This window comes from Patiria miniata, unplaced genomic scaffold (genome assembly GCF_015706575.1).
Source record: "Patiria miniata isolate m_02_andy unplaced genomic scaffold, ASM1570657v1 HiC_scaffold_18, whole genome shotgun sequence".
NCBI lineage: Eukaryota > Metazoa > Echinodermata > Asteroidea > Valvatida > Asterinidae > Patiria > Patiria miniata.
The window spans coordinates 8226727-8238994 of NW_024037056.1; the positions used below are offsets into that span (position 1 = coordinate 8226727).

General features: G+C 40.9%; 1 protein-coding gene across 6 annotated transcripts in view; it reads right to left on the reverse strand.

Moving 5' to 3' along the window:
* The window catches only part of LOC119724478 (pumilio homolog 2-like), a 54907-nt gene extending 43731 nt beyond the window's left edge, over positions 1 to 11176 (reverse strand). For 3 of the 6 annotated variants that reach the window (XM_038195546.1, XM_038195540.1, XM_038195541.1), the window contains exons 1-2: positions 10934 to 11000; positions 7345 to 7628 (exon numbers count right to left, since the gene is read on the reverse strand). In XM_038195546.1, coding sequence (XP_038051474.1) covers positions 7345 to 7628; positions 10934 to 10985 — 336 coding nt within the window. In that variant the 5' untranslated portion in view covers positions 10986 to 11000. Of the gene's footprint in view, positions 1 to 7344; positions 7629 to 10038; positions 10070 to 10933 lie in introns of all 6 variants that reach the window. The other 3 variants (XM_038195543.1, XM_038195542.1, XM_038195544.1) reach the window with 3 other exon arrangements.
* Between the last annotated feature and the right edge of the window lie 1092 nt (positions 11177 to 12268).

Here is a 12268-nt window from a genome sequence, read left to right on the forward strand (position 1 = left end):
GACAGCCATAAATGGAGGGGGGGGTTGAGGGGGAGGAGCTGAGACAGGGACACAGACAACGAATCAATGATTGATGGACTGGGTTTTATCATGAAGCAAGAAAGCTTCATCAGGATCATCAACATGAGTCTTTGTCCTTGCTGGAACCAGACACAGGTTGTCGCTGTCTGTCCAGTCAAACACTCCACTTATTAACAATGTTCCCTTTGCATTTCTGAACTTGTCAGCTCGGTCAAAGGATATGAGACAAAATCAGACTGATGAGTAAAAAGAAGAAACGAAAATTGAAAAAAAAAATTGAAATATGTAAATGTCTGATTTAGGTTAACACTTTTGTTCCTGGATTTGCCTTCTCCATGGACAGGAGGCCAAGCTAGTAGTCTGGACAAAGAATTACTGTAAATGTCAATCAGGCTAAAAAGCAGACTTTGTATAGATATAACTCCCTACTGCCTTTCACTAAGTACTGGACCAAGTCCGTCAAAATCCATCAATCACACTGCTTCCAATGCGTGCTTTGCTTTAGGCCTCCAGGCCCAAGTCCATCATACTCCATCAATATTTAGTCAAACCAGGCCTGCAAGACCAAGTCCCCCAAAATCCACCAAAATTGCGGGATGGATTCAATGGACAGAGTTTGGGAGGTTAGGGTTAATTCAATTGTGTTTTCTAATATGTCTTTCTCATTTATTTTAAAATACGACACAATGTCCTTTTAAACCGTTTTTGGTTGTTCTACATTTATGTACAATATACACGTAGCAAGTGTACCTGTACCGGTACATGTACATGTATGTTGCAACCTGTGTACATACAGTCGGCTCCCGTTATAGCGAAAACCACGGGACCGGCCAAAATCTTCGTTGTATCCGAATTTCGTAATATCCGATCAATGTTTCCCGTCCATTGTTCACCTTGAATTGGCCCTATTGTGCACGCTTGTGAACGTATGTAATGTAACCAATGACTTTTTCTGTTTGAAAGCCATGAAGAACATGCTCTCTGTGATGTGATTTGTCAAATAAAAAATAATGTTTAAAATGTTTCATTGTGTCAAGTGAAAAAAAAATGTTTAATGTACGAAACGAAAATAAAATAAACATTACGAAGCGAAGATCTGACGTTTCATTGCTTGATCATCGATGAGGAAGAAGTCAACGGCGGATGACCTGGATCACTTCGATGTTCAAAGTAAGTAATCTCTCCAGCACAAATTGTGTAATGGAGAGACATTTAAATTGTATTGTCCTTTCGTCTTGCAGATTTCAATGTGACAATGTGATAAGCGTTTTCAAGCACATGGCCGAGAAACCTTTGTCATTTACGTTCCAGATTTTCCGGTCCGTCCGTGATCTGAGTAGATTTTACAAATTGGTAGAGCGCCCTCATGAGTCAGTGTCCTAATGAGTGATGATCTCATAATCTTACATTGGATTGGATATTAACGTCAGACGATTTCAACGTCACGCAAGCGGACGAGCTCATTGGCGTGCACCAGTTCATTTATTCATAGCTTTGCATATGTATGCATAATGTCCAGCGTTGATGGTGATCAGTTTCTTATCGTCCCAGCTTTTTTAAAAGTTACAAAATAGCTTAATGTATTTTGTGCTGGTGCTCAAATGAATACGTTTTGTAATAAGACAATTTTGGCAAAGTTTTGATTATAATTTAAATAAATAATTTAAGAAATTTTTTTTTTTGGGAGGGGGGAGTAATTTACGGGAGGTCGTGAATAATTTTGAATGAAATTACGTTTTGGAGAATTTTGGGATAGTCTAGGATTGTTTATTTTGTTTTGGATTTGTAATGGGGTGCTTTGTAATTTTTGTTTAACCTTACATTTTTTTTTAAATCAAATCAAATCTGTGCCGAGGAGGGAGAGGGTAAATTATGTTTTATTTAATTTACAATTTTTTAATAAGGGGTTCTATTTGGGGGAGGGGGATTATTTTTATTTGCTCCGGGTAATAGGGTGGGGTTCATTATTTTTATTTGAGTCGGGATTCAAATCTCTTTTTTGAAAATGTGGTGGCTCTGAAAAGAGCCGTTTGGTTTGATTTATCTGGAAGGTGATGTTACACCTTGAAGAAGTCCGTTATCTTCCGCTGTGACATCTTGTCTTGCTGCCTACTGGAGAGGTACTGCAGGATTGCAGCGGCGTGATCGTAGACATCGTCGTCCATGTCGGGCTGGCTGCAGAGATGGTCCCGAACCTGGTGCATTAGGCTCAGGCAGTCGGTGACATTTCTTGGCCGTTGTTCCTCCGTTGGCGGATGAATGTCACAATGGCGATGTGCAAGTGGTGCGGGTGACTGGCACTCGTCATCGGAACACTTTGATGATGGGCCTTTGTTGTTAACCGGCAGAATTAGGTACAAATAGGGAAAGCCCATTCACAAAGGTTGAAGTACGTTTTTGATTAATGGCACAATGGCGATGTGCAAGTGGCTTGGGTGACTGGCACGCGTCTTTGCAACACTGCGATGACAGGCCTAACCGCAGCGCGAGATTAACTTGACTGTGCGCCGGCAAACCGATTAGCACCTCCATCTGAATACATCTACGTCGGCAACATGAAACTACTCACGCAAGACGGACACCTGCTGATTACTAATACATTGTACTGCTTTCAAATACCTTCGGTCGAACGAAAAAAAGCCGTGCGCCAGGATTCACCTTTCGTTATAAATGGGTCGCTGACAATGCAATTTCGTACTGTCCGTTTTCGTCTTAAGCGAAATTTTCCCCATAGACATGTGCACAATTTTGCCGGGACCGAAGGTATTTGTTTGTAATAACCGGAATTTCGTTCTAGCCGTTTTCGCTATAACGGGAGCCGACTGTACATTTGTACATGTACGTTGATATATAAATGTATTGCATCTCCAAATAGCAGAACAGATGTCAAGGATGTTATCAGATAGTGACACAACAGCCCACGATCTATTTACACCTGAAAGTGTGGTCAAGTTCAGCATTACAACAAAGAGTTTCATCAGGTCATCAGCCTGACATGCAAATATGGTTTCACATCATAACAAGACCAACACAGTATTTGAGGATGTAAGTGCATCATGCTAAACCACTGTAAAATGTCACAACATAATAACAAGTCAATAGACTCTGGCAGGTAACTATTAATTATTCATGAATAGCATAGCTCTTTTTAAAAAAATTAATTAATATATTTGAAGTGCACTTTTTGTCTATCTACAAAAGCCATGTTATTTCTCGAGGGAGCTGTTTTTATGTCACTTTAGGCTAACACTCTAAAGTTTTAAGGATTTTCATTGATATACGAACCCAATATGTATCTTAGTAAACTTCCATTTTTTGCATAAAGTAAGCTTATTGGCTTGCAGAGTCAGGTACTAAATCAACAAAGAAACACCAACAAACTGCAGGATGCCCATCGCACAGACTAGAGAGATGGGTCAGTGTCATAAAACAAAACATGATTTAGCTGATTTGCTTTTTAATTGTGACTTATTGGCACCTGGACACTTGTCAAAGGGTGCTAACCATCAGCAAAGGGGAAATGCAATATCTAAAATCGGACATTAACCCTAACTCCTGGGGCTCTTTTACTAAGAAGTATCCTGAATCCGCCAAAATCCACCAGTTTTGTCATGCAAAAAATGCTGGTATCCTGAGTCCATCAGAATCCCCCAGTGTAGATACTGGAGGTATCCTGAATCCGCCAAAGTCCACCAGCAAAAGCCTTGATGGATTCTGGCGGATTCAGGATACCATGGTGGCATAAAAAATACAGCATGTTTTTCCATAGATTCTTCAAAATCCATCACCTCAATTTCTGGTGGATTTTGACGGATTCAGGATACCATGCTCGCATGAAAATTGTGATGTGTTGTTGCATAGGATCCATCAAACTACACCAATGCATGGCGATCCCAGCATTGCATTGCTTGGATGGGTTATTTACATAATCCATTGCTTATATGCTGAGGCCTATATAGCCCCAGTCACATGTAGCTCCCATCCACCCAGTACATGTGTGTACTGCATGTTTGTACAGTATGTGACAGACTTGGCGGGGCTAGTGCCAGCAGTATTTACTGGACCACAAACATTGCAAAAGAGTTTAACTGTTGAGATCCTGAATCCATCAAAGTCTCCCAACAGCTCAAAATAGAGGTATCCTGAATCCATCAAAATCCGCCAGTTTCGCTAGGCTTCCAATTCTGAATCCATCAAAATCCCCCAGTTTGTTCAATATGGAGACCTGTATCCTGAATCCGCCGAAATCCCCCAAAACAGGGGGATGGATTTTGATGGATTCAGGTACGTTAGGGTTAAACAACACATGTGGGGAAAAAGCAAAATGGCTCCATGTACATGTAGCTGTAAAGAGGCCCAGCTTAACCCTAACCGCCCTGAATCCTCCAAAATCCTTTTTGCAAATTGGAGGAATTTGCAGGATTGAGGTTACATGGCAAAAGTGCGTTGCTGATTTCGGAGTACGCACGTGTCAAGGTCTTGGGCCAGACCTTGTGTTGTTTATGCTCAGCCGTGCATAAATTTAGTCCTTGATTATACTTGACATCCTCCGCACTGCTCCAGGATGTCACTGCCTCTGCCTCAGCCTATTGACAGACATAGCCGGAGGATTTTGCAGGATTCAGGCAGTGGTCATCCCTCCATGGACCATATTCAAGAAATAACGGAGGAATTTGCAGGATTGAGGCTATATGCTATTTTTCCATGAGGCCAATTGGAGGATTTTGCAGGATTGAGGCTACATCCTAGCAAAAAGGCCTAGGGAGTTAGGGTTAAATAATGAACTATTCATGCTTGTATGCAAACATTTTGTGAAAAATATAAGATTCATAAAGACTTTTCACATCCCTGTTTAAAGAGTGGAAGGTGCTGACCGGGTTTGAATAAACCACACATCTTCTGATTTCCCTGAGTCCAAGAAGCAAGAGGGAGTGGACACAGATGGACAAAATACACAAAGGTCATACATGAGTTACTACATGTACTTTGTTTGGGTATTATTGAACTTTTGCAAGAACTCCTTAACATCAGGAAATGGTCAATGCCTTTCCGAAACAGAATGTTATTATGAAAAATGTAAAATTCCACTGGGAACTGATTCACTGCGAGTTCCACTTTCAATATATACGTTAATCTTAACACAATCTTCAGCTTGAATACTGTAACCATACATGTACATGTACGTGCTGCTTTTGTTTTTTAGGAACACCCGAAACTGGAACTACTGAGTGACAAGTTTGTATCAGCTGATATTTGAAAGATTTTTGTACACACCATGAATTGTGCTTGTACAAGGTTGGGAATTTTACATGTATTTCTGTAGTTTAACTTGGGTTTGTCATTTATTAAACTGTCAAATACTTACAGGTTATAAACCATGTACACAAATTAGTATTGAGTGAATAGCTGTAATTCTTTTTAATACCAAAAAACAACACATGGTACACTTATTGATGGAATAAAAACAATTGTCCTATCGCCGTTTCGGAGATAGCCTTGCGACTTCTATGAATTTTGTACGTTAAGTATTGTTTGTCTCAGATTTTGCGCGTTCCGCGTCCATTTGTATATCATGTAATTGGACAATATTTCACAAGCTGCGTTGACGCAATTCTACCGCGATAAGTTAATTGAGATCCATGACCAACCAAAGTCTTTTTCATCATCTTGTGCAGCAATCTTTTTCATTGTTTTTACGACTACGTTCCTGAACATTTACACAGTATACACATACACAGAAAAAAAAATCACGTTTTGTGAATTAACTTCCAGAAAACTTCATTTTAGATCTTTTCAAACAACTTTCTATTTTGTTTCAGGACTTTGAACATCTTCATTGTTACCATAGTGCTCAGCCTGGTGCTTTCCACTGGATCACTGAGATCCTTCTATTATCATTGTGGGTAATGCCTTTATACCAACAGGAATCAGTCTGATTCTACTGATACAAAAGTAGCCTTGGTCAAGGGGTTCGTCGATAGTGTCCGTAATGGTACCAGGTCCTTAACATAAACACGAGCCATGCGCTATGCGAAGAACGACCTCACGTGACAAGCAAATTAGTTGGAGAATGAGGAATGTCTTTGACAACAGATCATGTTGGCTTGTCTGTTTCTTCATTTTGTCGCTGGATTTCCAGCAACGACCTCGCATGCGAATACAGTTTATTATCATTCAGTACTTGGTCATGGGCAGGGCTGGTATACGGAGTGTTCAATCACCAACTACTCAATTTGACCTTATAACGTCATCAAATGCAACGTTATGTTCAATATCTTATCTATATTTGTCGTCAAAATTGGCTGTCTCTCCACTCATTGACTGCTACTGAAGTAGCATGCCTGACCAAAGAGACGCCTCCATCCACCAATGAGAAAACTACTTTTAGTTTCAGAGGTCAGCTTGGCTTATTAGCATAATGAGCACCACCCCAAACCTTACACAATCCGCTGTCCTGATGCGTTCATCCTTCACCAACTGATTTGCATATTGTAGCCACGTGAGGATGCCATTTGCGCTTTGTAGAGTGCATAGTGCACGGCTAGTGTTCATCTAAGCTAGTTTTTAGATACCATTACGGACACTATCGACCAACACCTTGAGCAAGGCTAATGCAAAAGGGAGTACTGAATGAAAAGAGTTACATTCTCCAACAATCATTTTGTGAAAAGTAAAACTTTATCAGTAAACTTTTATCAGCATTTTTCGTATCCAAAGGTTGTTGAATAGCATTTTTCTTGAGAGCAATGGGCAATATGAATGTACAGAGGAACGCCGCTATAACAAACATCATGGGATCCAAAGAAAGTGTTCGTAATAACGATCGTTCGATATAGCGATTTTGAACCGCCGGTACTCTCTTTTGACCAATAGTGAAGTCACTGAACTGGCATTTCTCACATCCCGCGGCCCAACGAGGAGTTGTCACAAACGTTTAGCAACGGATGGTTTTCCCTTTTATTCCTTTGGGAAATAATAGCCATCAATCGCTCTTCAACATTCAAACACGATGTAACCATGGGTGGTTTGATGTTCGGGAATTAAAAGTGGCCCAACAGTGTTTAATACGTATACACCCGGTAGGTTTTTTTGTTCATCTGTTGACTTTTGTTAACAATGATGTTCGGTACATTTTGTACATTAAAACCGGGAGCCCAGGATGATGTTCGGGTATAGCCGAATGTTCGGTATAGCGGTGTTCGGTATCGCGGCGTTCCACTGTATACCCTGTACAAAACTTGACTAGGCATGGCAATTTAGGGTGGTAATAGGGCTGAAGGGAGTTTATAAATTGAAGAGAATTGCTTATTTGCTAATGATTACCTGATCAATCACGCTATCATCACCCACTGCCCAGCGTTGTTTGTTACCTGGTTGTCCTCCATCAGCCCCCATATCATTACCAGGACGTTGGTAGAAATACCCCACAGCTGCATCATCTCGGGCTCGCTGGGGTGCTACCGGACCTCCTTGCTGCTGGGCTCGATGGACACCTGAACTTTGCTGGGCAATGCGCGAGTCATCCCATGCATTGTCACTCATTTCTGCACTGGAGCTCATGGGGTCGACTCCGTTCGTTTCTGGACGAGGATCACGCATTCCATGAACTGCAATTATTAGACCAAAAAGTCTCAAAAGTCAAAAATATGGCCAAACAAACCACAAAGGGAAAATGGCTAGGTGCATTATAATACTGTTTTCAAAGTAAAACAAACAAAAAATTGACTGGAGCGGGATTTGACCAACAAACTGAGCTATCCAGCCCTATGTTGGCAGTTCCCCAATTTGTCAATGTCTTTGTTCAAGGGACACTAGTCAGAAGCAATTGATCAGTGCCATGTGGCCAGGGACCAAACCCAAAGTCACGATGCTAGCAAAATAAGCAAACCTGGGAAAAAGTAAATGGGGTTATTTAATTATTCTCATTGGATAGCTACATGTACATGTACAACAATGGTGATTTAAATTCCATGTTTGCTATTTTCCTCCCATGTCACAACCAGTCCATGGGTGAGTTCCAATCAAGGAACGTTAAGTTTAACGTTAGCTAGCCTGGAAGCATGCCAACCCAAAGTGGAACGAAAATGCCATCGACAATCTGTTGTTAAAATGGCAGCACCCAGTGCTACAAGTGTCGCAGTGCTACAAGTGAGGGGATGGATGCTTTTCAAATCTTCAAAAATTCATTGTCTAGAAGTGAAAATTCACTTATGAATTATTAGGGAGTTTTTGTGGGAAGAAAATGGCAAATTTTAGCTCTGAGACCCAACTGTGTGTGAGTCAGTAATCTTGTATAACATAACAACTACCTAAGTTCAATTGCTTTCATCATGGCATTGCAAAAACACCACTGCGAATCTATATCACATTTATAACTGTCCTTCCAACAAGAGCGCTTTGGTAGCTTGATTGGTTTAACGCTTGACTACCATACCAAAGGTCCCAGGATCAAATCCGGTCGGTGCAATTTCTGTTCTTTCGATAGTTTTCTTTACTTCTCTGTTTTCTAATCAAATTGTACTTTTATTGAAGTAGGCCTAGATTTTCTGAGTAATCCGTGGCTTTGGAGGATTTTTTTTAAAGGGAAATAGAGTGCGAGAACCAATCGGTTGATAGTCTGGTTCCAAGAGCCAATGATCCTGACGTTGACTATTGTCAGGTCAGGGAACCAGACAGTCAACTACCGCAAACGATAACCATTACTCAAGCCAGAATATTACAGCTAGCCCCATTCTATGGCCAAGCACTGGAGTCAACTCCGTGCTCAAGGCCACACCCACATGAGCTCAAAAAGTTGGGGAATTTGAGGTTTTTCATGGGAATCAGTCGGCCTGAAACTCAACATTATTTTTAACAAGGTTGGATTTTGGAAATGTTTCTCAGCCCCAGATTCATGTCTTTTCAACATGTTCAACATTTGTGCAATAACTGACCTTCATTGAGACATGGACATGATAGAGCTCCATTTTCCAAATTCAAAACCATCTCAGTCTACCCACAGAGCTAGGATAGTCATCGGTCTTACGCGCAATTCAACCTTGGCATGGAAAAAAATGTTTCAACCTGATGACGCCACTTTACATCTCAACAAAGGTCAGCCAAAAAAAAATTCTGTACTGGGCCACCACTTTTTTCAATTAATTTTCAAGTGCCAAAAAGTTCTATGGTTATTCCCTCCACTTTCCCTCCTCTACCTCTCACCCTCTTCTTTCACTTACTTCATCGAGATTCGAACCTCGGACTCTTGTTTGAAACACAAGACTTTTACCACTGGTACTAGGCCGTACACGATCACTGTTGCAATATTCAATCTTTGGACGTATTTAAAGTATCCATTGAAATAAGACTAATGAATAATAAATACACTAAATATTCATGAGAGATTAAATATTCATAATGACATATTGAACTATCACTGGCCGGCTCATGCGTTGTCGATGTCATGTGTAACATACCGCTAGACTTCCAGACACTTCAATCACTATGGCCGGTGCCTCCAACCATAGTAGAGCAAGGATAGAACAGATGCTCCAACTTAGTTCTGCACGACGTGTGCATCCAAAAGGTGCTCTAAAATATCTTTTTTTTCCCAGAGCTTCCTTGATTCGTCTTGGGTGAAATCACAAGGCGAGATGAAAATGTATGTATGTGGCGGCAGGTAAGTGGTGGCCCAGTCATGCCAGTACGGAATTGTTTCCCACTGCAAATTCTAATACTGACATGACAGATTAAACCAAACATGCCAAATCAATTGACACAAAATGAGGCGAGTTTAACCCTGCTATGCCCAGTGCAGTTGGCAAAGAGAATTATCAGACATGTCAGACCTTTCAAAACATTTTAAATTTGCCTGACTAAAAAAAAAAGGGTTTTGAAAGGTGAAATAGTGCTGGAACTTTGGGACTTTTCGAAAGGTTTCGAAAGGTGAAGCAACTCTGTGGGCAAATTCAGTAAGATGCATTTCAATACCTTTCGAAAGGCATTGAGGGAAAATTCGGCTAACCGATCACCACTTACCTGCCGCCAAACATCCAAATTTTCACCTCACCTTGTGATTTCAACCAAGAGGAATCCAGGAAACAGTGGACATGCGAAAAAAATTTAGTAAAAATGTGTTTTTAGAGCACATTTTGCATGCACATGTAGTGCAGCTCTGAGTTGAAGCAGCCGGTCAAAACTGATTGAAGTGTCTGGAACAGCGGTACGTTATACGCATGACATCGATAACCATGATGTCGCATGAGCCGGCCAATGATAGTGCAATACGTCACTATGAATATTTATTTTCTCATGAATATTTAGTTTATTTCAATGGATACTTCAAATACGTCCAAAGATTGATCACTGCAACAGCGATCGTGCGCGGCCTAGCGGTTAAGAGTCTCGTGTATCAAGCAAGCGTCCGAGGTTCGAATCTCGATGAAGTGAGTGACTGATTGATAAATAGAAATTAAGGAAAGGAGAGGGTGAGAGTAGAGGAGGGAAAGTGGAGGGAATAACCATAAAAGATGTAACTTTTGGCGCTAGAAAATTGATTGAAAAAAGTGGTGATTGGGTAGCCGAATTTTTCCGGAATTGAAAGGTGTGATAGTGCAGTAACAATAAATTCTGGAGGATTTTAAAAGGTCCAGCATTTTTTTTCCTCCAATTTTGCCAGCACCCAGATTTTGAGGTGTTTTGAATGGTCTAAGTTCAGGAGTTAAGGTAGGCCTAGTACCTTTAGGAGTTGACTGACAATTTAAAAATAAGAAGTACACTTTGCGTTATGTTTAAAATTTTCAGATTGTTTTTAACAACGGGGGTGGGTGTACAATCATGGAGGAATACAACTATGGAAAAACAACAATGGACTATACACGACGCATGCAAACCACACGTAATCAGCGACAGGAACACGGCGCGAATGACCCACCAGTTGCGACCCCAAGTAAATCACTAAGAATTCCATTGATTTCGCTCAGCATACTTGTTTCGGAGCATCAGCTATTAGAGCTCAATTTCTGTCGAGTTGGAGACAAATAGTGGAATTCTTACCGGGATGACGACTGATTAAAAAGACCCCATTAGTGACTCATCCCGCTCGTCGCGTACGACATCTTGAATCGCAAAGCATCATGGGATTCTTCAATGTGCAGCATGTATGACGTCACCGAAACTGGAATGCGTACTTTTTATTCGATGATATCGCGAGGCTTTTCTCATTCCATGGAGCTAGGAACACCCTCCATGCTCATTCCAAAAACAAAACAAAAAAAAAAAAAAGAAAGAAAGAAAGAAAGGAAGAAAGGAAGAAAGAAGCGGTCTAATAAATGAACAAGAAACAAAAAAACCAACACAAAACAGATATCGGAGACAAAATCACTGGCTACCGATAATACAAAAAAACCTTCGTTTCGCGTTGTACAGGTTTTTTAGCAGTGGAGCCTGATGAATAGAGAGGAGCGGGAGAGTTGTTAGGAGCGACGCTTATTACAAACCTTCCATTTTGGCATTTCATCGTATTTCAGCAAGACAACAAATAAATAATCAGGTTTTTTTTTTAAATTACCCGCAAATGCAGCCGTGTGGTTGCGAAGGCCAAAGCGTCCCAGTTGTTAAACAAAGCGTCACCGACACCATACCACGACTTTTGGAAATAAGGCGATGGTTCGCCTTTTCCAATGACAATGGACTGAGACCGGTCTGTAAGGTACGTCTTGAACCAGTTCAGCGCTTTGTCACAAATACCAAATCTCTCACTCAGGCGTTGTATCAAGATATCGTGGCTGATGGTATCTAATGCCGCCGCGTAATCCAAGAGCACCAAGATGGCCTCCTGTCCCCCGTCTAGAGCCATAAGAAGATCATTATACACTCTAAGCAACGCTGTTTCAGTTTCACAGCTGTGATGAGCCCCGTAAGTTGACTGTGTAGTTGCATGCAACATGTTATGAGATAGATGATCCTGGATTTGCAGGGCCACCACCCGTTCAATTGTCTTTCCTAAGAACTTCAGATTAGCTATTGGTCTATAGCTTTGAAGCTTTTATCATCAAGTTTGGGATTTTTCAATAGCGGACAAATATGCGAGTGTTTCAAGGAAAGTAACCCTTTTCCAATGACATGTTAATTATGCGAGTCATTATTGGAGCAAGTTCATGGGCACAAAGCTTTACCAGGGAGGTCGGAACAGGATCAAGACTGCAAGTTGTTGATTTTGATTTAGCAATCAGTCTCATGACGTTACCTTTAGAAATCAAAAACACTT